This window comes from Glycine max, chromosome 13 (assembly GCF_000004515.6).
Source record: "Glycine max cultivar Williams 82 chromosome 13, Glycine_max_v4.0, whole genome shotgun sequence".
Classification (NCBI taxonomy): Eukaryota; Viridiplantae; Streptophyta; class Magnoliopsida; order Fabales; family Fabaceae; genus Glycine; species Glycine max.
The window spans coordinates 29,441,017-29,462,953 of NC_038249.2; the positions used below are offsets into that span (position 1 = coordinate 29,441,017).

General features: G+C 30.5%; 2 protein-coding genes across 4 annotated transcripts; both read left to right on the plus strand.

Annotated features, from left to right (window-relative positions):
- The first annotated feature begins 2,976 nt into the window (after window positions 1–2,976).
- Window positions 2,977–10,314, plus strand: LOC100800124 (protein ZINC INDUCED FACILITATOR-LIKE 1). Its single transcript, XM_003542736.5, has 18 exons — window positions 2,977–3,405; window positions 3,537–3,720; window positions 4,561–4,601; window positions 5,667–5,727; window positions 5,822–5,924; window positions 6,019–6,121; window positions 6,254–6,307; window positions 6,391–6,453; window positions 6,808–6,857; window positions 6,965–7,040; window positions 7,199–7,387; window positions 7,519–7,606; window positions 8,358–8,443; window positions 8,537–8,644; window positions 8,801–8,845; window positions 8,934–9,022; window positions 9,449–9,492; window positions 9,895–10,314. Exons 2-18 carry the CDS (start codon window positions 3,567–3,569, stop codon window positions 10,005–10,007), a joined length of 1,467 nt encoding a protein of 488 aa, XP_003542784.1. The 5' UTR covers window positions 2,977–3,405; window positions 3,537–3,566; the 3' UTR covers window positions 10,008–10,314.
- Window positions 10,315–14,940: 4,626 nt separating this feature from the next.
- Window positions 14,941–21,306, plus strand: LOC100799583 (protein ZINC INDUCED FACILITATOR-LIKE 1). 3 transcript variants are annotated; one of them, XM_003542735.5, is made up of 18 exons: window positions 14,941–15,102; window positions 15,241–15,420; window positions 15,942–15,982; window positions 16,407–16,467; window positions 16,556–16,658; window positions 16,745–16,847; window positions 16,993–17,046; window positions 17,126–17,188; window positions 17,505–17,554; window positions 17,668–17,743; window positions 17,960–18,148; window positions 18,270–18,357; window positions 18,994–19,079; window positions 19,165–19,272; window positions 19,378–19,422; window positions 19,525–19,613; window positions 20,637–20,680; window positions 21,057–21,306. In XM_003542735.5, the coding sequence occupies exons 2-18, from the start codon at window positions 15,267–15,269 to the stop codon at window positions 21,167–21,169; spliced, it is 1,467 nt and encodes a 488-aa protein (XP_003542783.1). In that variant the 5' UTR covers window positions 14,941–15,102; window positions 15,241–15,266; the 3' UTR covers window positions 21,170–21,306. The 3 variants fall into 3 exon arrangements, with proteins under 3 accessions (XP_003542783.1, XP_040864152.1, XP_006594341.1); XM_041008218.1 differs by having other exon boundaries at window positions 14,941–15,125; window positions 19,525–19,603; window positions 21,057–21,151; XM_006594278.3 differs by having other exon boundaries at window positions 14,943–15,125.
- Window positions 21,307–21,937: the final 631 nt, after the last annotated feature.

The following is a 21,937-nucleotide window of genomic DNA, read 5'->3' on the forward strand; positions in this document are numbered from 1 at the left end:
TATATATATATATATATATATATATATATATATATTTTTGAAATCTAATGAGTAAAATTATCATATATATTATCGTAAAAGTGGATGAATCGCAAAGCTTTCCATGCTCTTTAAATTACGAAGAAAGAGAATATTGTAGAAGTAACATGGCGGTTACAAATCTTTTAATAACGAGTAGATATTAAATGAGAGAGGGAGGGAGAGAGTGGAAATGTGAGAAAATATAGAGGTGGGGCATGTTTGTCTTTCAAATATTTTGTAGATAAATAATTGTTCCATGTAAAAAAAAAAAGTTATTGAATTCAATAATAAGTTTTGACATAACACATATTTTGAGACTTAATTTTCTCCAAACACAACACTTAGAATAGGGAGAATAACAAATTTAAATTTGTGTCCTCTTCATCTTCAATTAATTTATATTGCATGTCCTAAAATATTTTTAAAATCATATATGAAACAATAATAATTATGTTGTCGACTACCATATTTTTTAAAATGTATATTTGCCCCCATGCATGCATAGTAAGGGTATCTATGAACAACGACGTATCCATCATTGCCGACGTCTGTTGTCTTCCGTGTTCAAATTGGATTTGAGCTGCAAACTTCTGGTTAAGTTCAGACCCCCACCCCGCGTTTTCTAGTGAATGTGTGCTGTCAGAATTGATTTTAGCTACAAGCTGAATAATAAAAACGCCAAATTCAAAATTTAATATTGGTACTAATACATTACTGTAGTCTTCAATTATAGGATTGAACAACTTATACTAAATTAAGAATGACGTTTATAGGTGAGATGGATGGTTATGGATTTTTATGGATTCTGGAAATGATTATGATTTGGCATCTAATTAGTGAGAAAAATTGCATTAAAAATTAAAACATATTCCCTCTCAGTATTATTCAAGATTAAGAAAATTATAAATTAATGTAGTAAGTAGCATTAAACACTTAGAATATGTGACTATTTTATCTAATTTACATTCTTTAAAAAATGATTAATTTCATAAGTAATATATATTAAATTTATTAATAATTTATATTATTTTTTTCTAAAATTACCCTTAGAATATTGAGACTCATCATCTCCCTCTTTCCACTTACTCCCTCAAGTCTTGAATATACAATAAAAAAATTTATTTTTTGTCTCATGTAAAAAATCTCAATTACTTATATCTTATTTAATGAAATTATCTTAAAAATACATTTCATTCAATAGGATTAATTATGTGTTTATCCTTAAAAAATACTCAAATTTCACTATTACTTCCTTAAAAAAATTTCTTTGTGTGGTTGCTTCCTACATTTTTTTAAAAAAAATTGCCTATTACTATCGGGTTCTGTCAAATGGTGGTACACATCAGCTGCTCACCTATATGCTAATGTAAAATGCATGATGTTTTTCACTTTTTAAATCAGTTATATTTATAATTTTTAATTCATTTATATTTATAACTGATGTAGAAAATTTTATTATGACCAATGCAAAAATTCCTCTTCTCACCCTCATTCTTTCTAACGTAGAATAATAAAATTTTGTACATCAATTATAAATATAATTGATTTAAAAAATTAAAAATCTTGAATTTTTTCACAAGTGAACATGTGATGTGTCCTTTTAACAAACATCTCTGCAACCATTTGATAGAACTTAGATGGCACGAAGCAAAGACAAAAAAAAAATTATTCATACCACTTTCAATCAAATTGAAATAGATCTCCTTAATAGTTGGTTAATTTTTCAATAATGAGTGTCACAATTTACCATCATAGAGAGCAACAACCAGTAATTTCATATTGTTTAGGATGAAATAAAATGTTTTACTAAGATCGTAATCAAAATCTAAATTTGTTGCCCACTAAGGTTAGCCTAGCGGTAGCTAGTGGTTGCAATAGATGCACTAAGTGTTACGATCGATCTTCATTGCTATTATTCTACTAAAATCAAAATCAAAATTTATTTATTTTATATAGACTAAAAATATATTTAAACAAATTAGTCATGTCTGCATAGTATTAAGGGTTAGAGTAGTTGCATGAAGAGTTGAATTTCTTTTGCTTCAACATGAAGAGTTGAATTTGATCCTTATTGTGGCTATTGTTCACATAAATAAAAGGATTTTTCTAATGTTAACTAATTCAGATTAGAGCCATAGGTATCTCAAAGATATGGTTATTCAAAATCGAACCAAATTATTTATTATAAACCGTGAAATCTATCAAAAAAAATGAAAACCGCTTAAATTGAAAATCACAAAAACTAAAGTTCTCAAAAATCACATATTTTTTTTATGGTTTGATTAGGTTAGTTTGCAAATCTTTGTTTTAAATACTGAATGTTTAGTATGAAGTGACTAGATTTATTTTAAAATTTTAACGATTATAGTATGTGATTTATAGTGTATTCTTTTTATAATAAATTTATAATATGTAAATTTTGTTGTGGTAATTATAATAATAAGTATTAAATAATTTATGATATTTAGTTTATTTTGTAATCTTGCATATATTATTTTCATATATTAAAAAATAATATTAAATATCAAGTTATGTATAATTTATTATTATGTTACTAAAAGTGTTGGTTATAATTTTATAATAATGCTAAATAAAAGTAAAAAAAAAAGGATTTTCAACTAAAATATGTTTTTCAAAATTTAATAAAAATGAAATTTATTTTTAAAATAATAATATAAGATAATAATTATGTAAGTTTAATTAATAGATTTTAAATTATTTGAAAGATTGAATTGGTTTGGTTTAGATTTAATATTATATATCTAAAACTAAAATTCCAGAAATTAGAAATGGCAAGAGAGAGGAATAAAACTTGATATTATTAGAAATGTCAAAAATTATGATATTCGTAAAGTAAAAAATCATATTTTTATTTTATATTTAATTTAGATGATTTTTTCATTTAAAAATTGAATCAAATAGCAACACAAACACCGCAACCCAAAGATTCGATCAACTTCAAAATATGGAACTAATTCCTGTTTGACAGATTATGCGTGTCTTCTTTTCCCTCGTCATTAGGCTCTTATCATGTCTTTTGATATATGACCCCTTTGTTTGTTCTTTACCAATTCCTTCTATTTTATTCCTACATATGGTGTTAGATACGGGGATTCAATAGCTTCATTCCCATTAATTAATTACCTTTCTTGTAAGACTTTTCCTCAATAGTCATTGTCCCCATGCATTGGCCATTTTTCTCTGTGTGACGTGTGCAATGATGCTACCTGCAAACATTCCTCTACGGTTGCGGCTCTAAAAAAAAACAAGCATTTGTCATGTCTCTTTGTATAACCCGTGAGACTAGAATCTAGACCTTGTGTTATTGGTGTTCATTTTTCCATTCTCAAACCAAGGACAAATCCTAGAGTTTCTCCTTTGGTTGTGAGTATGCTAATTTGTTTCCTCAAGCTTTTATTATCTCCATTTTCTGCTTCAAAACAAATTACAAAGTGGATTGACATCTTTTCTGATCATCTCTTATGGGTTTGAATGATGCATGTAAAATGTTGTAGGAAAGAGAGGGACCTGTGAGTGTCACAAACATGGGAGAGGAGAATGTTAAACAACCGTTGTTGGAGAGGAAGTACTACAAGGACTGCCCAGGTTGTAAAGTGGATCAAGCCAAAGAGTTGAGTGAGGGAAAGGGTGTACCTGTTAAAAATCTTTTTATCATGTGGATGGTGGTGCTGTGTGCTGGTAATTAACATTTCACTCTTTTCTGAGTATTTTTTCACTTCTGGAAAAATTGGTTGTTCCAGCTCTCCTTTTTTTTTTTACTCTCGGGACGTGTTAGAAAGTTTCACATTGTCTGTATCTATTCTTAAAGTGTAACTTATATATTTATTAGACAATCATAGTTATAATATTATTTAATTTTAAGATGAAATTTAATATGATATTGAATCATTTTTTTTCTTGAATGTGTACATTGACGGCACGTGAGGTTTGAACCTAGAATCTCATGCAGACTACCAAAACCCACAGGACTAGTCTGACCCTTGTGGGTTTGATATCAGGTCTATCTTCGTGTATAGCCTGTTCACGCAGGCACATGTGGAGGGGGTGTTGCTTATAGAGGTTGCCAAATCAAAGACCTTAAAAGTTCAACCATGTTGGCAAGAAAATTGAGTTGGTGCCTAACTTCAGAACTGAAACTGAATTGCAACACTAGTCTTTTTCAAGTTGTTCACTTCTTAACTTAGGTTCATCCTTTTTCTTTTATTGGAGAAAATCAGAAAAAGATCATCCTTAGTGGTTACCGATTGAACATGACTATTTACTCTTTCTCTTGAATGATGCTGATATTGTGTACTATAACTCTAAAAATAGTGCCTTCTAATCACATATGAGTAGTGGGGGAGAATTAAAGTTAAATGCTAAATTTTTTTTATGGGATTTTCAATTTTAATATTTTGAAAGGAAAATCAGTGTTTGATTCTGTGTTTTACCAGTTGTCATATTTTGTATTTCTCAATCAGTTGAAACAACTTCTTTGTCCTTTCTGATATCACTCTATTTTGTCCTGTACATGTACAGCACTGCCTATATCATCTCTCTTTCCATTCCTCTATTTCATGGTGAGTTTAACTATCTACTGGGGTATTTACTGTTACCTTTTCATTTGATGTATACTCTGATTTTGTGACATTATTTTTTAAGTTGTCTGAGAACACATCTATATATTTTAGTGCTTCAAGTTTAATTTCAGTTTTTATTTATTTATATTTATAAATAAAAAATGCAGATAGTGAAACTCCCTTCAATCCTCACATCATCTCTGTTTGGCATTTCAAAAAGGAATTTAAGATCAATCCACTGTTTACGCATCATTTTTATATATAATGTAAATAATTGGTTCTATAATGTTGGTTTACTGTAAATCTTTGTTCCAGTCATAAAAGGAATTAAAAACGGTTGTGGAAGACATTCCTCTCCCAGTCCCAGCAGCTGGTTCTCACAGTAGTTTTGTATTTCTGGGAATGTTTATGGCCAAGACTAACTTACAGAAGGAAGAGATGTATTTGAGCTAGTTTGAATGGGAGAAAAGAAATCGCTATCAATGGAAAGTGTGTCTGGAGTTATAAAGTTGATTTGGTGGTAAAAGGAGAAGGGAGGGAGGAAAAGGTCATGGGTACAATTGTCCACGCCAACAAAAAACTAACAATTAACCACTAACATTTACCGATAAAAAAATGGAAAGTGTGTCTTATTGCAAATAGCAATTTATTCTTTGGTCAATGTGAATGAATTTTAGTCCTCCAGTGAGACCACTTATACAAATTGCAATTTTGGCATGCAAACAACTGATTAATGGTGGTCTCAAGAACTGAATAATGTTCAATCTAAGTAATTTAAAAGCCTCTGAGTCATTAATCAGTAAATTTTGTTCAATGTACCAAGTACCCTCCATTTCTTCCTCAATAATATTATACCAATTTCTGTTCCCTCTCAACCATATAATTTTCCTGTGAGACTGATAATTGCAATATGTTAGATGTGATAAAGTCAATTCTTAATTGCTTATTGTTTTCCGTTCTGCTTAGTCACTTGTTATCGAAATACTCACGAATTTTATTAATGTTTAACTTTATGCTGATGCACATAATATACATCATCATTCTTCAATAATGCATCATTTTCAGGTAAGGGATTTCAATATTGCGAAAACAGAAGCTGATATTAGTTCTTATGCTGGTTATGTTGGTAAGATTACTTCTATGATTTTAATTTTTTAAAATCTTCAACAATCCTTGCAAGTTATTTATTAGTGATGGCTGGATGATAAAAAATGCTGTAGGCTCTTCATTCATGCTTGGCAGATGTTTGACATCTGTATTATGGGGAATTGTAGCCGATCGCTATGGCCGAAAACCTGTTATAGTTATGGGGATTATTGCAGTGTAAGTATATTTGTCAATCAATTGAATGCTTTCTTTAAGTTATGCTCTATGTGCAGCTTCTAGTACGAAATTATCAATGGTTGCTTGATTTCAGTGTCATTTTCAACACATTATTTGGCCTTAGCACAAATTTTTGGATGGCTGTTATCATGAGATTTCTTCTGGGAAGTTTAAATGGTTTGCTTGGACCAGTGAAGGTATCAAAGTTAGCACTTTCATGTTTCAGGATACAAATTTTGAATGTGTGTGCACAATTGGATATATAACTTGTTCAATCGCTTTCACACTTCCATTTAAACTTCTGTTTGCCTAACTCCTCTATTTAACAGGCCTATGCCTCTGAACTTTTTCGAGAAGAACACCAAGCTATAGGACTCTCAACTGTAAGCATCACCAACTCTGTTATACTAGTAGATTTTAGAACTACATTTCCATAATAATAATCAAAAGTGAGATTTGATTTTAGGTCAGTGCAGCTTGGGGCATAGGTTTGATCATTGGCCCAGCATTGGGGGGCTATTTGGCTCAGGTACTATCTAATATTATTTGCTATTTGGAGTATACCTAGAAGATGCATCTTGCATAAAAGCTTTGAATTTTGTATATGTTGGTAAAATGAATTGTTTTGAATTGAAAGACTTCTGGCTTTTTGACAAGGTTGATGCCTGAAATTCTGTATTTAATTGAGGAATAGAAATTTTTCAAATAATCCATCTTCCATATTGAAAGGAAAAGAAAATGTGTTTTTCATTTTTTTCACATTTTGCGTTGTTAAGTACTTGAGTTTCTGTGTGAGTGTGCATGCGCAGGGATTGTGGCAAACATATATCAGCACATATTTATCACTTGTTTATCTAATATTTTGGGAAAATTTTCATTGTAGCCTGTAGAGAAGTACCCACATATATTTACAAAGGATTCTTTTTGGGATAAGTAAGTGAACTTTTGGATTCAATTTTCCTCTCGTCTTTGTCTTTCTATCATTTTATCCTTGAATGATGTGTTGATTTTCATTTATGAAAACATAAATTATTCTGCAGGTTTCCATACTTCTTGCCCAACCTTATAATTTCTGCATTCGCATTTGTAGTAGCTATTGGCTGTATCTGGATTCCGGTATGCTTCTTAGGTTCAAACGTATTTGTTTATTGTTTACACATGTTTCTTATGTTCTAACAATTTTATGATCACATTTTATAATTTAGAACCATCTTCACTGTCTATATTGTCTAGTCTGTCTCCCACATCAGCATAATTGTTTAACATACCTGCAGGAAACACTTCACAACCACAATTGTAGCAATGAATCCACAGACGATGCCAAAGCTTTAGAAAGTGGAAACAGTGGAGCTGGCAATGAAAAGATAATCCAAAAGAATGATAACCTCCTCCTGAATTGGCCCTTAATGTCATCTATCATTGTTTATTGTGTTTTCTCACTTCATGATATTGCGTATCAAGAGGTATAATTCATTTGTACTCATTGAGGCTAAAAACCATCTATGCATCTACATAAATATATGCTGCTTGGATTTCCTGCTTTTTATCCATGCATTTTTAAGTGAACAACATTCATTCATCCTGCTTTCTTTAGGTTTTCTCATTATGGGCCGTCAGTCCTCAAAGGCTGGGGGGTTTGAACTTTACAACCGATAATGTTGGTGATGTTCTTTCAATATCAGGTGCATCTCTGGAACCAACAATATATGCTTATTACTGTAGGGCATACATGTTTTCTTCCTAACTTTCCTTCCACAAAAGATTGCTCATAAATTTTATGCATTTACATGAGGCCACTTGATAACTACCTGCTGGCTTTTTTTCTCCTTTTATTGGTCTTGTTGAATGAATTTCCCTTATTACCAAACTTAAGTCAAATAATCTTTAGACATGTCTCGGTCATCACCATAATTTACCTTGCTTTGAGAATGACTTTCTTGACCTGATCATATTCTGAATGTAGCTTTGTAAATTCAAATAAGTATGTTTTGATATCAAAAGCTATAGCCATCTCAAATATCATAACTTTCTGTGCCTAAATCAGAATTAGTCCGTTGATTTATATGGTAAAAAATACTTTGATCTCAAAAAGTTACTAATTCAAATGTATATTGGTCGGTCAAAATGAACTCCATATTACTAGCCTCTATTACTAGCCAATTTTTCTAGTTATAGGACTCCAGGATGCTTAACTTTGTCAGCAAGGTTCTTTTATCTTTCTCTTTATAAAAGAGGAAGCATGAGCAATAGCCAAGTTTGCATGATAATAAGTTTGGACTTTGGAGTTTGGAACAGTAATGACATAATTCCATACCACTTGAAACAAGTTACATTTATTCCTTTAGTTATATACTTTTATCAAAATTTTGACATGGTACAATTCCTATTGCAGAATAGATATTTTGCGTAATGAATGACTTATCAAGTTTTCAGGTCTTGCACTTATTATTTACCAACTTACCTTATACCCATTTGTGGAAAAAGCTAGTGGACCTATTGTTATTGCCCGCTTCTCAGGGGTGAGTTTTCAACTAACTGTGGCAATGATTGTATTTCAGCATTTCAGTTTTTGTCATTTGAAATATGTCCTGTTACTTTGGTTCCATGTGCAGATGTTAACCATACCACTTTTGCAAAGCTACCCCTTCATAGCATTGTTGTCAGGCTTGGCACTATACATAGTGATAAGTATTGCTTCAATTCTGAAGAATATTATGTCCGTAAGTGCACCTCTTCATTTATTTAATCATTTATTAGTGATTTTGAGGGTTTATATGAAATTGGATATACTAAGCCTCAGTAGATCAATTTATTTGATTCAGAAAAGTTTCTGTGTTGCAAATTTGACTGATTGTACTCTTTCTTATTGGATTTAGATCACCATTATAACTAGTTTGTTCCTTCTGCAAAACCGAGCAGTGGTAAATTTTTGTATAATTTCATTGTCTTTTGATTCTATACAATACTTGAGACTAGTTATTAATGATAACATGTTAATTTGGACGACAGGAACAACACCAAAGGGGGGCAGCTAATGGCATTTCTATGACAGCCATGTCTCTTTTCAAAGCTATTGGCCCTGCTACAGGTGGTGCAGTGTGAGTGTTCCTATGCTGCCTTCAGCTTTTATTCAACTTGTCGGTTCAAAAAATGTCAAATATACTTGTTATAACACTTGCATATTAATGTACAAGTTTTTTCACGTGATCTATAATAACATAGAAGATTAATCTAATTCATGTGTTCCCAACACTTCATGCTAATTCCTTTATTATATGGTTCTTTCATGCCTAACTGTTAGTTGACTAGATTAAAAGATGAAGGTAGCCTGCTACCTGTCAATTTATATACCGTGAGCCTTGCCGTCATACTGAACTATTTAATAGAAATTACTCTCTTTATATTTTAATGCATTAGCAGTTAACAAAGTTTTCACCTGTAGTTCTTAACCAGATACATTCTGCCACAAGTATGATACATTAAGAATGATCTAAAATTTTCTTATATGATCATGGTCAATGCAGATTAACTTGGTCACAAAAGCGGATGGATGCTTCATTCCTCCCAGGTATGATGTTCAACTAATTTATTTGTTCTAGTTTCTGTTTCATATATGGAACATGGAACCCTCTGACTATCGTTAAAGTCAGTTAGCCTTCAACAACAGCAGCTTTAATCTGTGTGCACATTAGATCAAACATTGCATTTATTTCAATTAATCTAAACAAAGAAAAAAATATGTATGTGGTGGTACAATAAACTATTGTGTAACAATCAAGGGGGTCTAGCTCAGTCGATTAAGCAGAGTATGTAAGTATTATAAATTTTCTGGTAGCGTGTTTAATTCCTACAGATAAAAAAAAATGGACTATTGTGTAGCAAGACAATGATTTCAATATAAATTAAGAGCATTGATTCTTATGCTAGCTGTATTACTTGAGCTTACTTACTATTCTACATTTAACTGCAGGCACCCATATGGTGTTCTTTGTACTGAACATAGTTGAAGCACTTGGAATACTAATGATGTTCAAACCATTCCTTGTTGAAAAGAAGAAAACACACTCAGATCAGTTACACTGATACCAATCAATTTTGTTCAAGGCATGTAGCATCGGAGCTGCTGTCTAATATTGGGGACAATGATGGTAACTTTGTCATCACGGGGACCAATGATGATTGTAACTAAATTAATGGCACCAATTCAATATGTAGCTTGCCATAAAAAAAACGTAGAAACGTCACAGAAAAAAGAACAAACCAAGCTAATCCAAGTGAAAAAAAGAGTACCGAATATTGTTTTTTTAAAATTGAAGGTGATATCACTATATTCCCCTTCCCCTTCCTGGATTGAATCCCAACTTTGAACAGTAACATTGAAATCGTTAAATTGTTAGAGGTTTGTCATCTTTGATTTGGGAAAAAGGAATTATTGTTTGTGAAGGAAGAAACTGCTAATGTTGTGTAAGGTTACCCGTCCTTGTATTCAAGATAAAGAGAATCTCTGTTAAGCAAGAAAAACAAGAAAGAGGAAATAATTAATATATTTCTGTCAAATTTATTCAATACAAAGGGAATAATTTATGGCTAATAATTGTACATTTGCACTACATGATAACTATTATTATTCATTACATGATAACTACTTCTATCCACTACATTAACTATTTCTAGAATGATAAGTACTCCTATGACATGTTTTCATGGCAAGAGCATCTTTTTTTGTATCTTTTTTATTTTTCATTTTGCCATGACTTGTAGCTGTTCGAATTTGATTGTCATTGATGTTACCTACATGTAAGGACCATTTAGAATCTTTTAAAAAATACAAAAGATTAAAATGAATAAAAAAAATAAGATAAAGAATGAAATAGATAGTTTACCTTTTTTCAGAATGGTGGTTGGTTCTAAGAAGCAAGAGTTCAAGGGGTATAATTGACATTTTAAACATCATCATAAAGTAACATTTTATTTATTTATATTTATGACATCCCTTATTGTGGAAGAGATCCTCTCCATTTATCCCATTCTCGTTAAGCCGTTACAACACCTCGTGGAACTCGTTAGCCACCAGATCCCACTTTGGTAAGAAATTTTATACCGGCGCGGGTCCCTTCTTAATGAAAAGTTCAAGTTCATTATAAATTATTTTTTTATAAAGTAATATGGACAAAAAAAATTATGAATTCTTAAAATGTTTAAGATTTTAATACGTATTTAATTTAATTTAATTTATTTTAATAATACTAACATTTATTTTTGTCAAATTTTTAAGAATCTTTTTAAAAATTATATAAAAAATATTTTTTAAACATAAACATTTTGAAAAAAAAACTTTAAATTAAACATATATTTAATTAGGGTTACATTACTCATTTGATTTATATAATTTCATGATTCTTACCTTTTTGGTCCCTATCATTAGAAAATGATTTTTTTAATCCCTATAATTTATATTTTAATTCTCTTTTAGTGTCTATAGTTTTGAAAGTAGTTTTTTTAGTCTTTATAATTTGTATTTTAATTCTCTTTTAGTTTTCATAGTGATCTTTTTAGTCTTTATACTTTATATTTTAATTCATTTTTAGTCCTTACCATAAAAAATATGAATAATATTATCGATTACAATTAACTACAAAAATATTAACCAATAATTCGTAACTAATTTATCGTAAGATAATTTGTAATAAAAAAATAATTGATAATTTGTAAATAATTTGTAGTCAATTATTTTTATATATTTTTTAGTATTGACTAAAAGGTAATTAAAATACAAATTATAGGGACTAAAAATATCACTTTCAACTATAACGACTAAAAGAGAATTAAAATACAAACTATAAGCACTAAAAAGAATACTTTTAAACTACAAGGACTAAAAGATAATTAAAATATAAACTATTGGACTAAAAAAATCATTTTCAAACTAAAATGACTAAAAAGATAAGAATCATGAAACTATAGGGATTAAATAAGTAATTTAACTTTTAATTAAATAAACTTATTCAACCCATAAGAATGACGCATTGAAATAAGACTTTGTTGTATTCATATGTGACAGAAAAATCTATCTAGTAAGAGTTGTTTGACTCTTTTTGTATGTAAAATTTTCTTGATTCAACCGTGACCATACCCTGCGAGTAAGATTGACCTCTAATCCAATGAGTTGGAAAACTACTTGTGGTCTTTCATCAGCTTTTTCACCAAAATGGATTAAAAATGAAAAACTAATTATTGGTTAAGTAAATATTTATCAAAATGGATGATTTTTGCCACTAAGAATGTAGGAGACACCACCCTAAATAACATTGTGTACCTTTTGTTTGTCCAATAGCATGAGGAGATATCACCTTGATACACTTTATCCTCTCAAATATTTAGTGTCGGCTAAGCTAACACAAAATACTTATTTAATACATTAAACAATTTCAAGAATAAATTAATATCTGTATTTATTATAGGAAATATTAAAAAAAAACACTAGCTATACTTGTTAAATATCAATAGAAAAGTTATAAATGTATCAACAAAATAATTAAAGAAATATAAACAAAAACAACCATGAGGATTAAATCCAAAACTTAAAGCATACTATCCAAACACTTCATAGTTCTAAAAAAACATTTTACTAATGGTCTTTAAAATTATAATGATTGGTTAAATTAGTTCTAAAATTTATAAAATGACAAATGGTGTTATGACAAAAATATATTTATTTAATACATTAAAAAATCCAAGAATCATCTAATATTTGTATTTATTATAGGAAAGATTTAAAGAAATGTGCCATAATTATTAAATGTTAACATGAGTGATAAATGTATGAATAAAATAATTAAACGAATAGAGGAAAAATATGAATATCTTAGTGAAATAAATAAATAAATAAATAAGAGTGAATGATCAATTTAATCTTCAAAATTATATGACTCTGTCAGCATATTGGTAAGTGTACTAATTTTATCATAGGTAGTAAAGATTAAATGAAAAACCGAGTGTCGAGTCCACATAAACTTTGTTTGTACTTGCATTGGTAAATACTCAATTTGTAAGTAATAAAAGAGGTAGTAGAATAGAAGTAAAGAGAATGAAAGAAATTAAATTTAAAAAGACACTAATAATAAAATAAATAAGAAGAGAACAAAGATAATCCAAAAGATGATTTCAGAATACAAATATGTTGGTTAGCATGTTTAACTACCCTTGATGCAATATTAAAGTTGTTCTCTATTAACGGTTTTATCAATTTTCACCTACATCTACTAATATGCTCAACCATGATCTCTCATGAAGAGTCTAATTTATGTATTATCTCTCTCAAATCCTTTTGCAAGGATTGAATTATAAACAATATTAAATATAAAGATGTATGCAGAGGCACAACAAATTCATTTTATCCCTAGTAATGCAATGTTAGGATGAGATGTCCTTTTCGAGTTCTTTAGACATTACCATTTCTCAATGAATAGCCTCCAAAAACAAATGCATTGATGGTCAAATCACACAATAACAATATAGCCTCTAGGTAGCTTAATTTCTCCTTTTGCTTCCTCCTCCTTATATAGCCTCCAGGTAGTTTAATTTTCACATCCAATTTGTGTTTAGTGCAAGATTTCGTGCTAAGCGCACATTTGGACTTCGCTATGGGTTTTTTGCGTGCTAAGCCTCGACCGCGTGCTAAGCAAGCTATCCAATTCTTCTAACTTTTTTTGAAGGTTTTTTCTCGTTTTTGCATCAATTTTTCCTGTAAAACACTTGAAATTTTCTTCTTTTAAATTATGCTAATAAAAAATTACAAGATGTTAATTTCTTCATTATTTCCTTAAAAATAATGATAAAATAAAGAAATTATACTCGTTTATAAGTCAAAATTAAATATCAAATTAGTTCATATTTCACAATTATCATTTCCCTATAATTAATAAAACCATAAATGATTTCTATAACACAAATATATTTATTTAATACATTAAAAAAATTTAAAGAATCACTTAATAGTTGTACTTGCACTTGCTCTAAGAAAAAACTAAGCATAGTTAAAAAATATTAATAGAGAAGTCATAAATATATCAGTAAAATAATTAAAAAAGACAGAAAATATCAATATGTCAATAAAAGAAATGATTAAATAGACAGGTATTTTGCGTTTGAGTGAAAATATTTTTAATGCAAACCAGTATTACACAATGTAGTGTACGTGTTATGGAGGTGCCTCCTCCTGTAAGACAAACATAAAACACAAAATCTAGGATGACTTTTCATGTATTTCTATGTGATAAAAATCACTCATTTTAATAAATATTTTCTGGATCAATCCATCGTGATAATTATTCTTGTTTTTTACCCATTTTGATGAAGAAACCATCTTTCACTTGTGAAAAAAAATAAAAATAAACTTATTCGTACGCTGAAAAGCTTAACTAATTTAGATTAGATAAATCACAGTATATTTGATATAAATTATATTTTGAATTTTTTTTCGTATATATAACTTATTTTAAAGAAACATGACAGTTTTATTAAATTTGTAAAAATTTAAGTGATTATTTATTTATATTTAAATTAATCCAATATATATATATATATATATATATATATATATATATATCATCATTTTTTCGCATACATAAATTATTTGTTTACATTTAAATTAACCCAAATATTCAAGACAAAACTTACATATAGGTGTTGTATGTATTATTGTCCAATTAGAATTTGAGTTTTATATTGGTAATGTGCATAATTCTTTATTGTAAACCTTTATTTTCACGCATTAATAAGATGGAACTTCAATTCTAATTGGAAAATATTATATGTAACACCTTTAGAACTTTATGTAATTTTTTTTCCATATACATAATAAGGTCTTTCAATTTCAATTTTTACTCACAAGTGCACTGATCAATTTCAATTTTTGCTCACAATTTTTACTCACATGAAAGATACATATGGTCTTGTAATGATTAAAAAGATAAAAAAGAAAGGGAAAAAAATCAATCATCAATCATGAAAATGTACGTTCTCCATCGACAAAAAGCAACTAATGAACATGTGATTAGAACTATAGGTATCGAATTTGAGCTGTAGAGGATCCAATTCTGATGTGGACAGATAGAGCATTTGTCATGTGTCTTCATATAACGCGTGAGAGACTAGAGTCATGATCTTGTGTTTCAAGGTTTCTCCTTAATTTGGTTGTGTGTACGTTTGTTAACTTACCCTTTGTTATTTTTCCATTTTGTGCTTCAAAACAAAGTGGCATGACATCTTTTCTGATCTTTTTTTGTGTTTGAATGATGCATATAAAATGGTGTAGGAGAGAAAGACCTGAGTGAAACAAACATGGCAGAGGAGAATATCAGGCAACCATTGTTGGAGAAAAAGTACTATGAGGACTGCCCCGGTTGTAAAGTGGATCAAGCCAAAGAGTTGAGTAAGGGACAGGGTGTTTCCATTAGAAATCTTTTGATAATATGGATGGTGGTGTTGTGTTCTGGTAAGCATTTAACTCTATTTTTTTTAGTATTTTCACTTCTTGATAAGTTGGTTATTCACTTGTTCTAGTTGCATTTTTTGGGATTTTTGAGGTATTTGTGAGTGCCATGTTTGCTAACTTGTGGTGTCAACTGTCAAGGGCCTTTCTCATGAGAATCATCTAACTTTTTTGCCTGCTCAGTTTTCCTTTTGCATCAGACAGACAAAAGTTGTACACTTCCTAACTTCATTATTCTCTCTCTTGGTGAAATCAGGAAAAGGTCAACCCTTATTGGTGACTGATTGAATTGGCATGATTATTTCATCTTTCTCCTGAATGACTGATATTAGTAGTGGGGAAGAATTAAAGTGAAATGCTATAATGTTATATGGGATTTTCAATTTTTTATATTTTGATAGGAAAACCAGTGTTTGATTCTATGTTTTACCAGTAGTCAGTTTCTTTTTTTTTTTTTTGGTCTTTTCTCAATCAATTGCAACTACTTTGTCCTTTCTGATGTCACTTTATTTTGTCCTGAACAGCATTGCCTATATCATCTCTCTTTCCATTCCTTTATTTCATGGTGAGTTTAACTATCTACTGGGGATTACTGTTACCTTCTCATTTGATGTATACTCTGATTTTGTAACATTGTTTGAAGTTGTCTGAGAACACATCTATTTATTTGAGTATTTCAAGTTCAATTTCAGTTTTTATTTATTTATATTTATAATTAAAACTTGAAGATAATAAGAGAACACATCTATTTATTTGAGTATTTCCTTTATTGCATTTTATTTTCTTCAATAACATTATACCAATTTGTGATAATTGCAACATGTTAAATGTGCCAAAGTTAATCTATAATTGCTTATTATTCTTCGTTCTGCTTTGTGATTTGTTATGAAATATTATCACGAAACCAAATCTTTGATTAATGTTTAACTTTATATACTGATGCACGTAACATACATCCTCATTCCTCATAATGCAACATCTATTTTCAGGTAAGGGATTTTAATATTGCAAAAACAGAAGCCGATATTAGTTCTTATGCTGGTTATGTTGGTAAGATTACTCCTATTATTTCCATTTTTCAACAATCCTTGCAAGTTATTTATTAGTGATCCCTGTATGATAATAAAAAATGCTGCAGGTTCTTCCTACATGCTTGGCAGATGTTTGACATCTGTATTGTGGGGAATTGTAGCCGATCGCTATGGTCGAAAACCTGTTATAGTTATAGGGATAATTTCAGTGTAAGTATATCTGTCAATCAATTGGATGTTTTCTATAAGTTATGTTGTGCAGCTTCCCGTAATTATCAATGCTTGCTTTATTTCAGTGTCCTTTTCAACACACTATTTGGCCTTAGCACAAGTTTCTGGATGGCTTTTATCATGAGATTTCTTCTGGGGAGTTTCCATGGTTTGCTCGGAACAGTGAAGGTATCATTATTTTTAACTCCTAATAGTTAACATTTTCTTGTTCCATCCACCAATAACAGGATACAAAATTTGAATGTGTGCACTTGGATATATAACTTAACTCATAAGGACATCTATTTTGCTTAACTCCTTGATTTAACTGCAGGCGTATGCCACTGAACTTTTTCGAGAAGAACACCAAGCTCTAGGACTCTCTACTGTAAGCATCACCAACTTTTTACACCAATTCTTAGAACTACATTTCCACGATAATAATTCAAAGTGTGATTTGCTTTTAGGTCAGTGCAGTTTGGGGCATAGGTTTAATCATTGGCCCGGCCTTGGGAGGCTATTTGGCTCAGGTATCAATTTAAGATGCATCTTTCATAAAGCCTTGAATTTTGCATATGTTCGTAAGATGAACTGTTTTGAATTGAAAGGCTTCTGGCTTTTGAGAATGTAGAAGCCTGAAATTATGTATTTAATTGAGTAATAGAAATTTTTGAAATAATCCATCCGCCATCTTAAAAAAGATGGGCTCTTTGCATGACTTTTACATGTTGCATTGTTATGTACTTAAGCTTCTGTGTGAGTATTTAAGTGTTGTGATTGTGCCAAACATTAATGTGCACATTCATCACTTGGTTTTCTAATACTTCGGGAAAATTTTCATTGCAGCCAGCAGAGAAGTACCCAGATATATTTCCAAAGGATTCCTTTTGGGATAAGTAAGTGGACTTTTGGATTCAGTATTCCTCTCCCTCTCACCTTTGTCCTTCCATCATATTATCATTTAATGATGTGCTGATTTTCATTTTCACAAACATAAATCATTCTGCAGGTTTCCCTACTTCTTGCCCTGTTTTATAATATCAGCAGCTGCATTTGTAGTAGCTATTGGCTGCATCTGGATTCCGGTATGTATCTTAGGTTCTAACATATCTGTTCATTAACTACAATTTTTTTTTATCTTCTTTATGTTTTGGATGATACTCTTAACATTTTTATGATGAAATTTCATAATGAAGAACCATTTTTGTAATGATTTTCTCAATTCAGCTGTGCTTTGTCTTCACTGTTTATACTCTCTATTTGGCTTACCACATCAGTATAAACGTTTAAAATACCTGCAGGAAACACTTCACAACCACAATTCTAACAATGAATCCATAGACAATTCAGAAGCTTTAGAAAATGGAAGCAGTGGGGCTAGCAATGAAAAGACAATCCAAAAGAATGAAAACCTCCTGCGGAATTGGCCCTTAATGTCATCTATCCTTTCTTATTGTGTTTTCTCACTTCATGATATTGCTTATCAAGAGGTATGATACTTAATGAGGTTAAAAATGTTCTGTACTTCTCCTTTTATAGATGCTGTTAGGATTATTCCTGCTTTTTATTAATGCATTTTTAACTGAACAACATTCATCCATCCTGCTATAGGTTTTCTCATTATGGTCTGTCAGTCCTCAAAGGCTGGGGGGCTTGAACTTTACAACTAATGATGTTGGTAATGTTCTTTCAATATCAGGTGCATCTCTGGAACCAAGAATAGATGTTTGTTACTGTTGGGCATACATGTTTCTTTCCTAATTTTCCATCCATAACGATTGCACATAAATTATATGCGTTTGCATGAGGCCATATGACAACTACTAGCAAGGGTTTTTCTCTTTTTACTGGTCTTGTTGAATGAATTCTACTGGCTTGGGTTTCCAAAGTTCAATCCATCACAAATATCATATCTTTTTGAGCCTATATGGTAAAAATTAAATTACTTTGATCTCAAAAGGTTAGTAATTTAATTGTTTATTGGTTGGTCAAACTGAACTTGATACGATAGTACACTATTCTATTATTTTTACTGACTAAATTTTAGTTATAATATTCTATAACTTTGACAGCAAGGTTCTTTTATCTTTTTTCTTTATAAAAGAAGAAGCACGAATTATAGACAAGTTTGAATGATAATCAGTTTGCAACAATATTGGCATAATATAATACAACTTGAACCATATTAAATTTATTCCTCTAGCTCTATACTTTTATCAAAATTGTTTTTACTTTGAGTTTGACAGTGACAAAGATGTAGAAAAGTTCTACATTAAGTGTTGATCTTTAGATTGCTATTGCATAAATTTTGTATACTGACTTCTCAAATGTTCAGGTCTTGCACTTATCACTTACCAACTTACCATATACCAATCTGTGGAAAAAGCTAGTGGACCTATCAGTATTGCCCGCATCTCAGCGGTGAGTTTTCATCTAATTGTGGAAATTATTGCATCTGATTTTTTGTTATTTGAAGTATGTCCTGTTCCTTTGATCCCATATGCAGATGTTATCCATACCTCTTTTGCAAAGCTACCCCTTCATAGCATTGTTGTCAGGCTTAGCACTATACATAGTGCTAAGTATTGCTTCAATTCTGAAAAATATTCTGTCTGTAAGTGCACGTCTTCATTTAATTAGTCCTTTATTAGTGATTTTGAGGGTTTAAAGTTGAATTGAATATAAATTTGACTTATTGTACTCTTTTTATCGGATTTAGATCACCATTGTAACTGGTTTGTTCATTCTACAAAACCGAGCAGTGGTAAATTTTTTGATAACTTCATTGTCTTTTGATTCTATACAATGGTTGAGAATAGTTATTGATGGAATTGTAACATATATGACATGTTGATTTGGGAAACAGGAACAACACCAAAGGGGGGCAGCTAATGGCATTGCTATGACAGGCATGTCTCTATTCAAAGCTATTGGCCCTGCTGCAGGTGGTGCACTGTGAGTGTTGCTATGATTTCATTCAGCTTTTGTTCAACTTAGCATTTTGTTCAAAAATGTCGATGTACCTCTACAAGGGTTAATATTTCAAATTATACTTACAGTTGCATATTAATGTACAGGTATTTTCATATAATCTATAATAACATAGATTAATCTAATTCATTCGTGCCTGAAACTTCATGCAAAGTTTCTTTAGATATGGTCAAGGTTATCAAACTCGAGAGTTTACACAGACTCGTGAAAGTTTCATAGACTCGACTCGTAGATTCGTAAAAGTCTACTTCATATAAAAATAATAACAAAATATTTATAAATAACATATTTATTAAACATTTCAACAATATAATAAAGCAAAATACTAAATCATAAAGTTCAGAATATTTAAATAACCAAGTCTAGTAATAATACATCACTAATAGAGAATAACTTGTAAAAGTTATAGTAGTGGTAGATCATTCTCATCGAGGGTTTGATATTATTAGAGAACAAGAGTTTGATATTATTAAAAATGAGAATTTTGTATTTGAGAATAACACGCTAAATGAAGATATGTTGAATGCTAAACACACAGAAAATAATCAAAAATGACTTACATTTTGGTTTAATTTTTTTAACTTGTTAACTCGTTGACTCGAGAGTCTACCGAGTTTACTTAGAGTTTATAAAGTTTACTCAGAGTCTACTAAAGAAAGAATTTACTCAAGAGTCTAACTCGCAGAGAACAAGTGGACTCATAAACTCGTAAGAATTAGCGAGTTAAGTCGAGAGTTTCATAATCCTGGATATGGTTTTTTCATAACTAAATATTAATTGGCTAGATTGAAAGATGAAGGAAGACTATTTCCTGTCGATGTATACCTTGATCCTTGTCGGCATATTAAGATATATAATAGAAATTACTCACACTACACCTTGATCCATTAGCAGTTAACGTAGTTTTAACCACATACTCTGACTACAGGTAGGATACATTAAAAATTACCTCCAATTTTTTTATGTGATCATGGTCTATTAATGCAGATTAACTTGGTCAGAAAAGCGAATGGATGCTTCTTTTCTCCCTGGTATGACACTCAACTAATTTACTTGTGCTGTTTTCTGTTTAATTTGTTGCACATGGGAACACTTTCTCTAATTCTAAATGTCAATAGTTTTTCTTTTCACATTCGACAACAGCCTTTAATCTGTGGACCTAAGTTCAAATATTGCATTTATTTGTGTCAATCTAGAACCGTTTAAAAACAAAGAAAAAAGCAAATGTAGTACCAAATCACATGTGATTTTTTTATCTAACCTCTTTTGCTGTATTTGAGTACACATGTTTGTGGTGGTACAATAAACTCAGCTAGATCATGATGTCAAGATAGTTTATTAAGAGCATTGGTTATTTAGTTAGCTGTGTTACTAGGAGCTTAATTATTGTTGTACATTTAACTGCAGGCACCCATATGGTCTTCTTTGCCTTGAACATAGTTGAAGGATTTGGATTACTAATGTTGTTCAAACCATTCCTTGTTGAAAAGATGAAAACACACTCAGATGAGTTACACTGATATCAATCAATTTTGCTCAAGGCATGTAGTATTTGAGCTGTTGTTGTCTATTATAGTGATCCATATGGAACAATATTACTCTCCTCTAATGGTTTGCTTATTGCAATCAAATACCATTGTTGGTCCCAGGTTCGACACATGACGGTCCCTTCATTCAACCAAACCAAAAAGCACTTACTCCCCTTGAATTTTCATGAGATTGTTACACAAATTTCTTTTTGTTTCTTACTCCTACGATAACTTCCTTTGATTGTTTAATAAAACGTTACATTGTGACTCCTATAAAGGAGGTTAGCGTAATCGTTAAAAAATAGAGGATTGTGCAATCTCGTAAAACTTCAAAGGTATCTGTGTACTTAATAATTTTGGGTTTTAAATTTCAGAACTATGTAAAAAAAAAAAAAAAGTCTCCCGAAATTTAATTTTAGAAGCACGTAAGGTTTCCATTCTTTTAAAATTTAATTTCCAAGCCTATGGAACTGAGTATGCTTACACAAACACTGTTGGAATAAAATTACACAGAAAAAAGTGGGGTCTGGTGTGCTTAGATAAGGGGGTGAAAAGAAATGGGTCAAGAAAGTTGCTTTGGACCTTTCTACTAGGCCCAGAAAAAGGGTATCAGGTACCTGTTAAATAAAGAAAAAAAATTAAATATCTAAACTATTATGAAGCAGAGAATAACACGTTGCATCACCAATAAATGGTAACAACCATCTTCAACTGTGGGCAATAAGCTCATTGATCGAGTTGGTAGAGTTTGATAGTTAC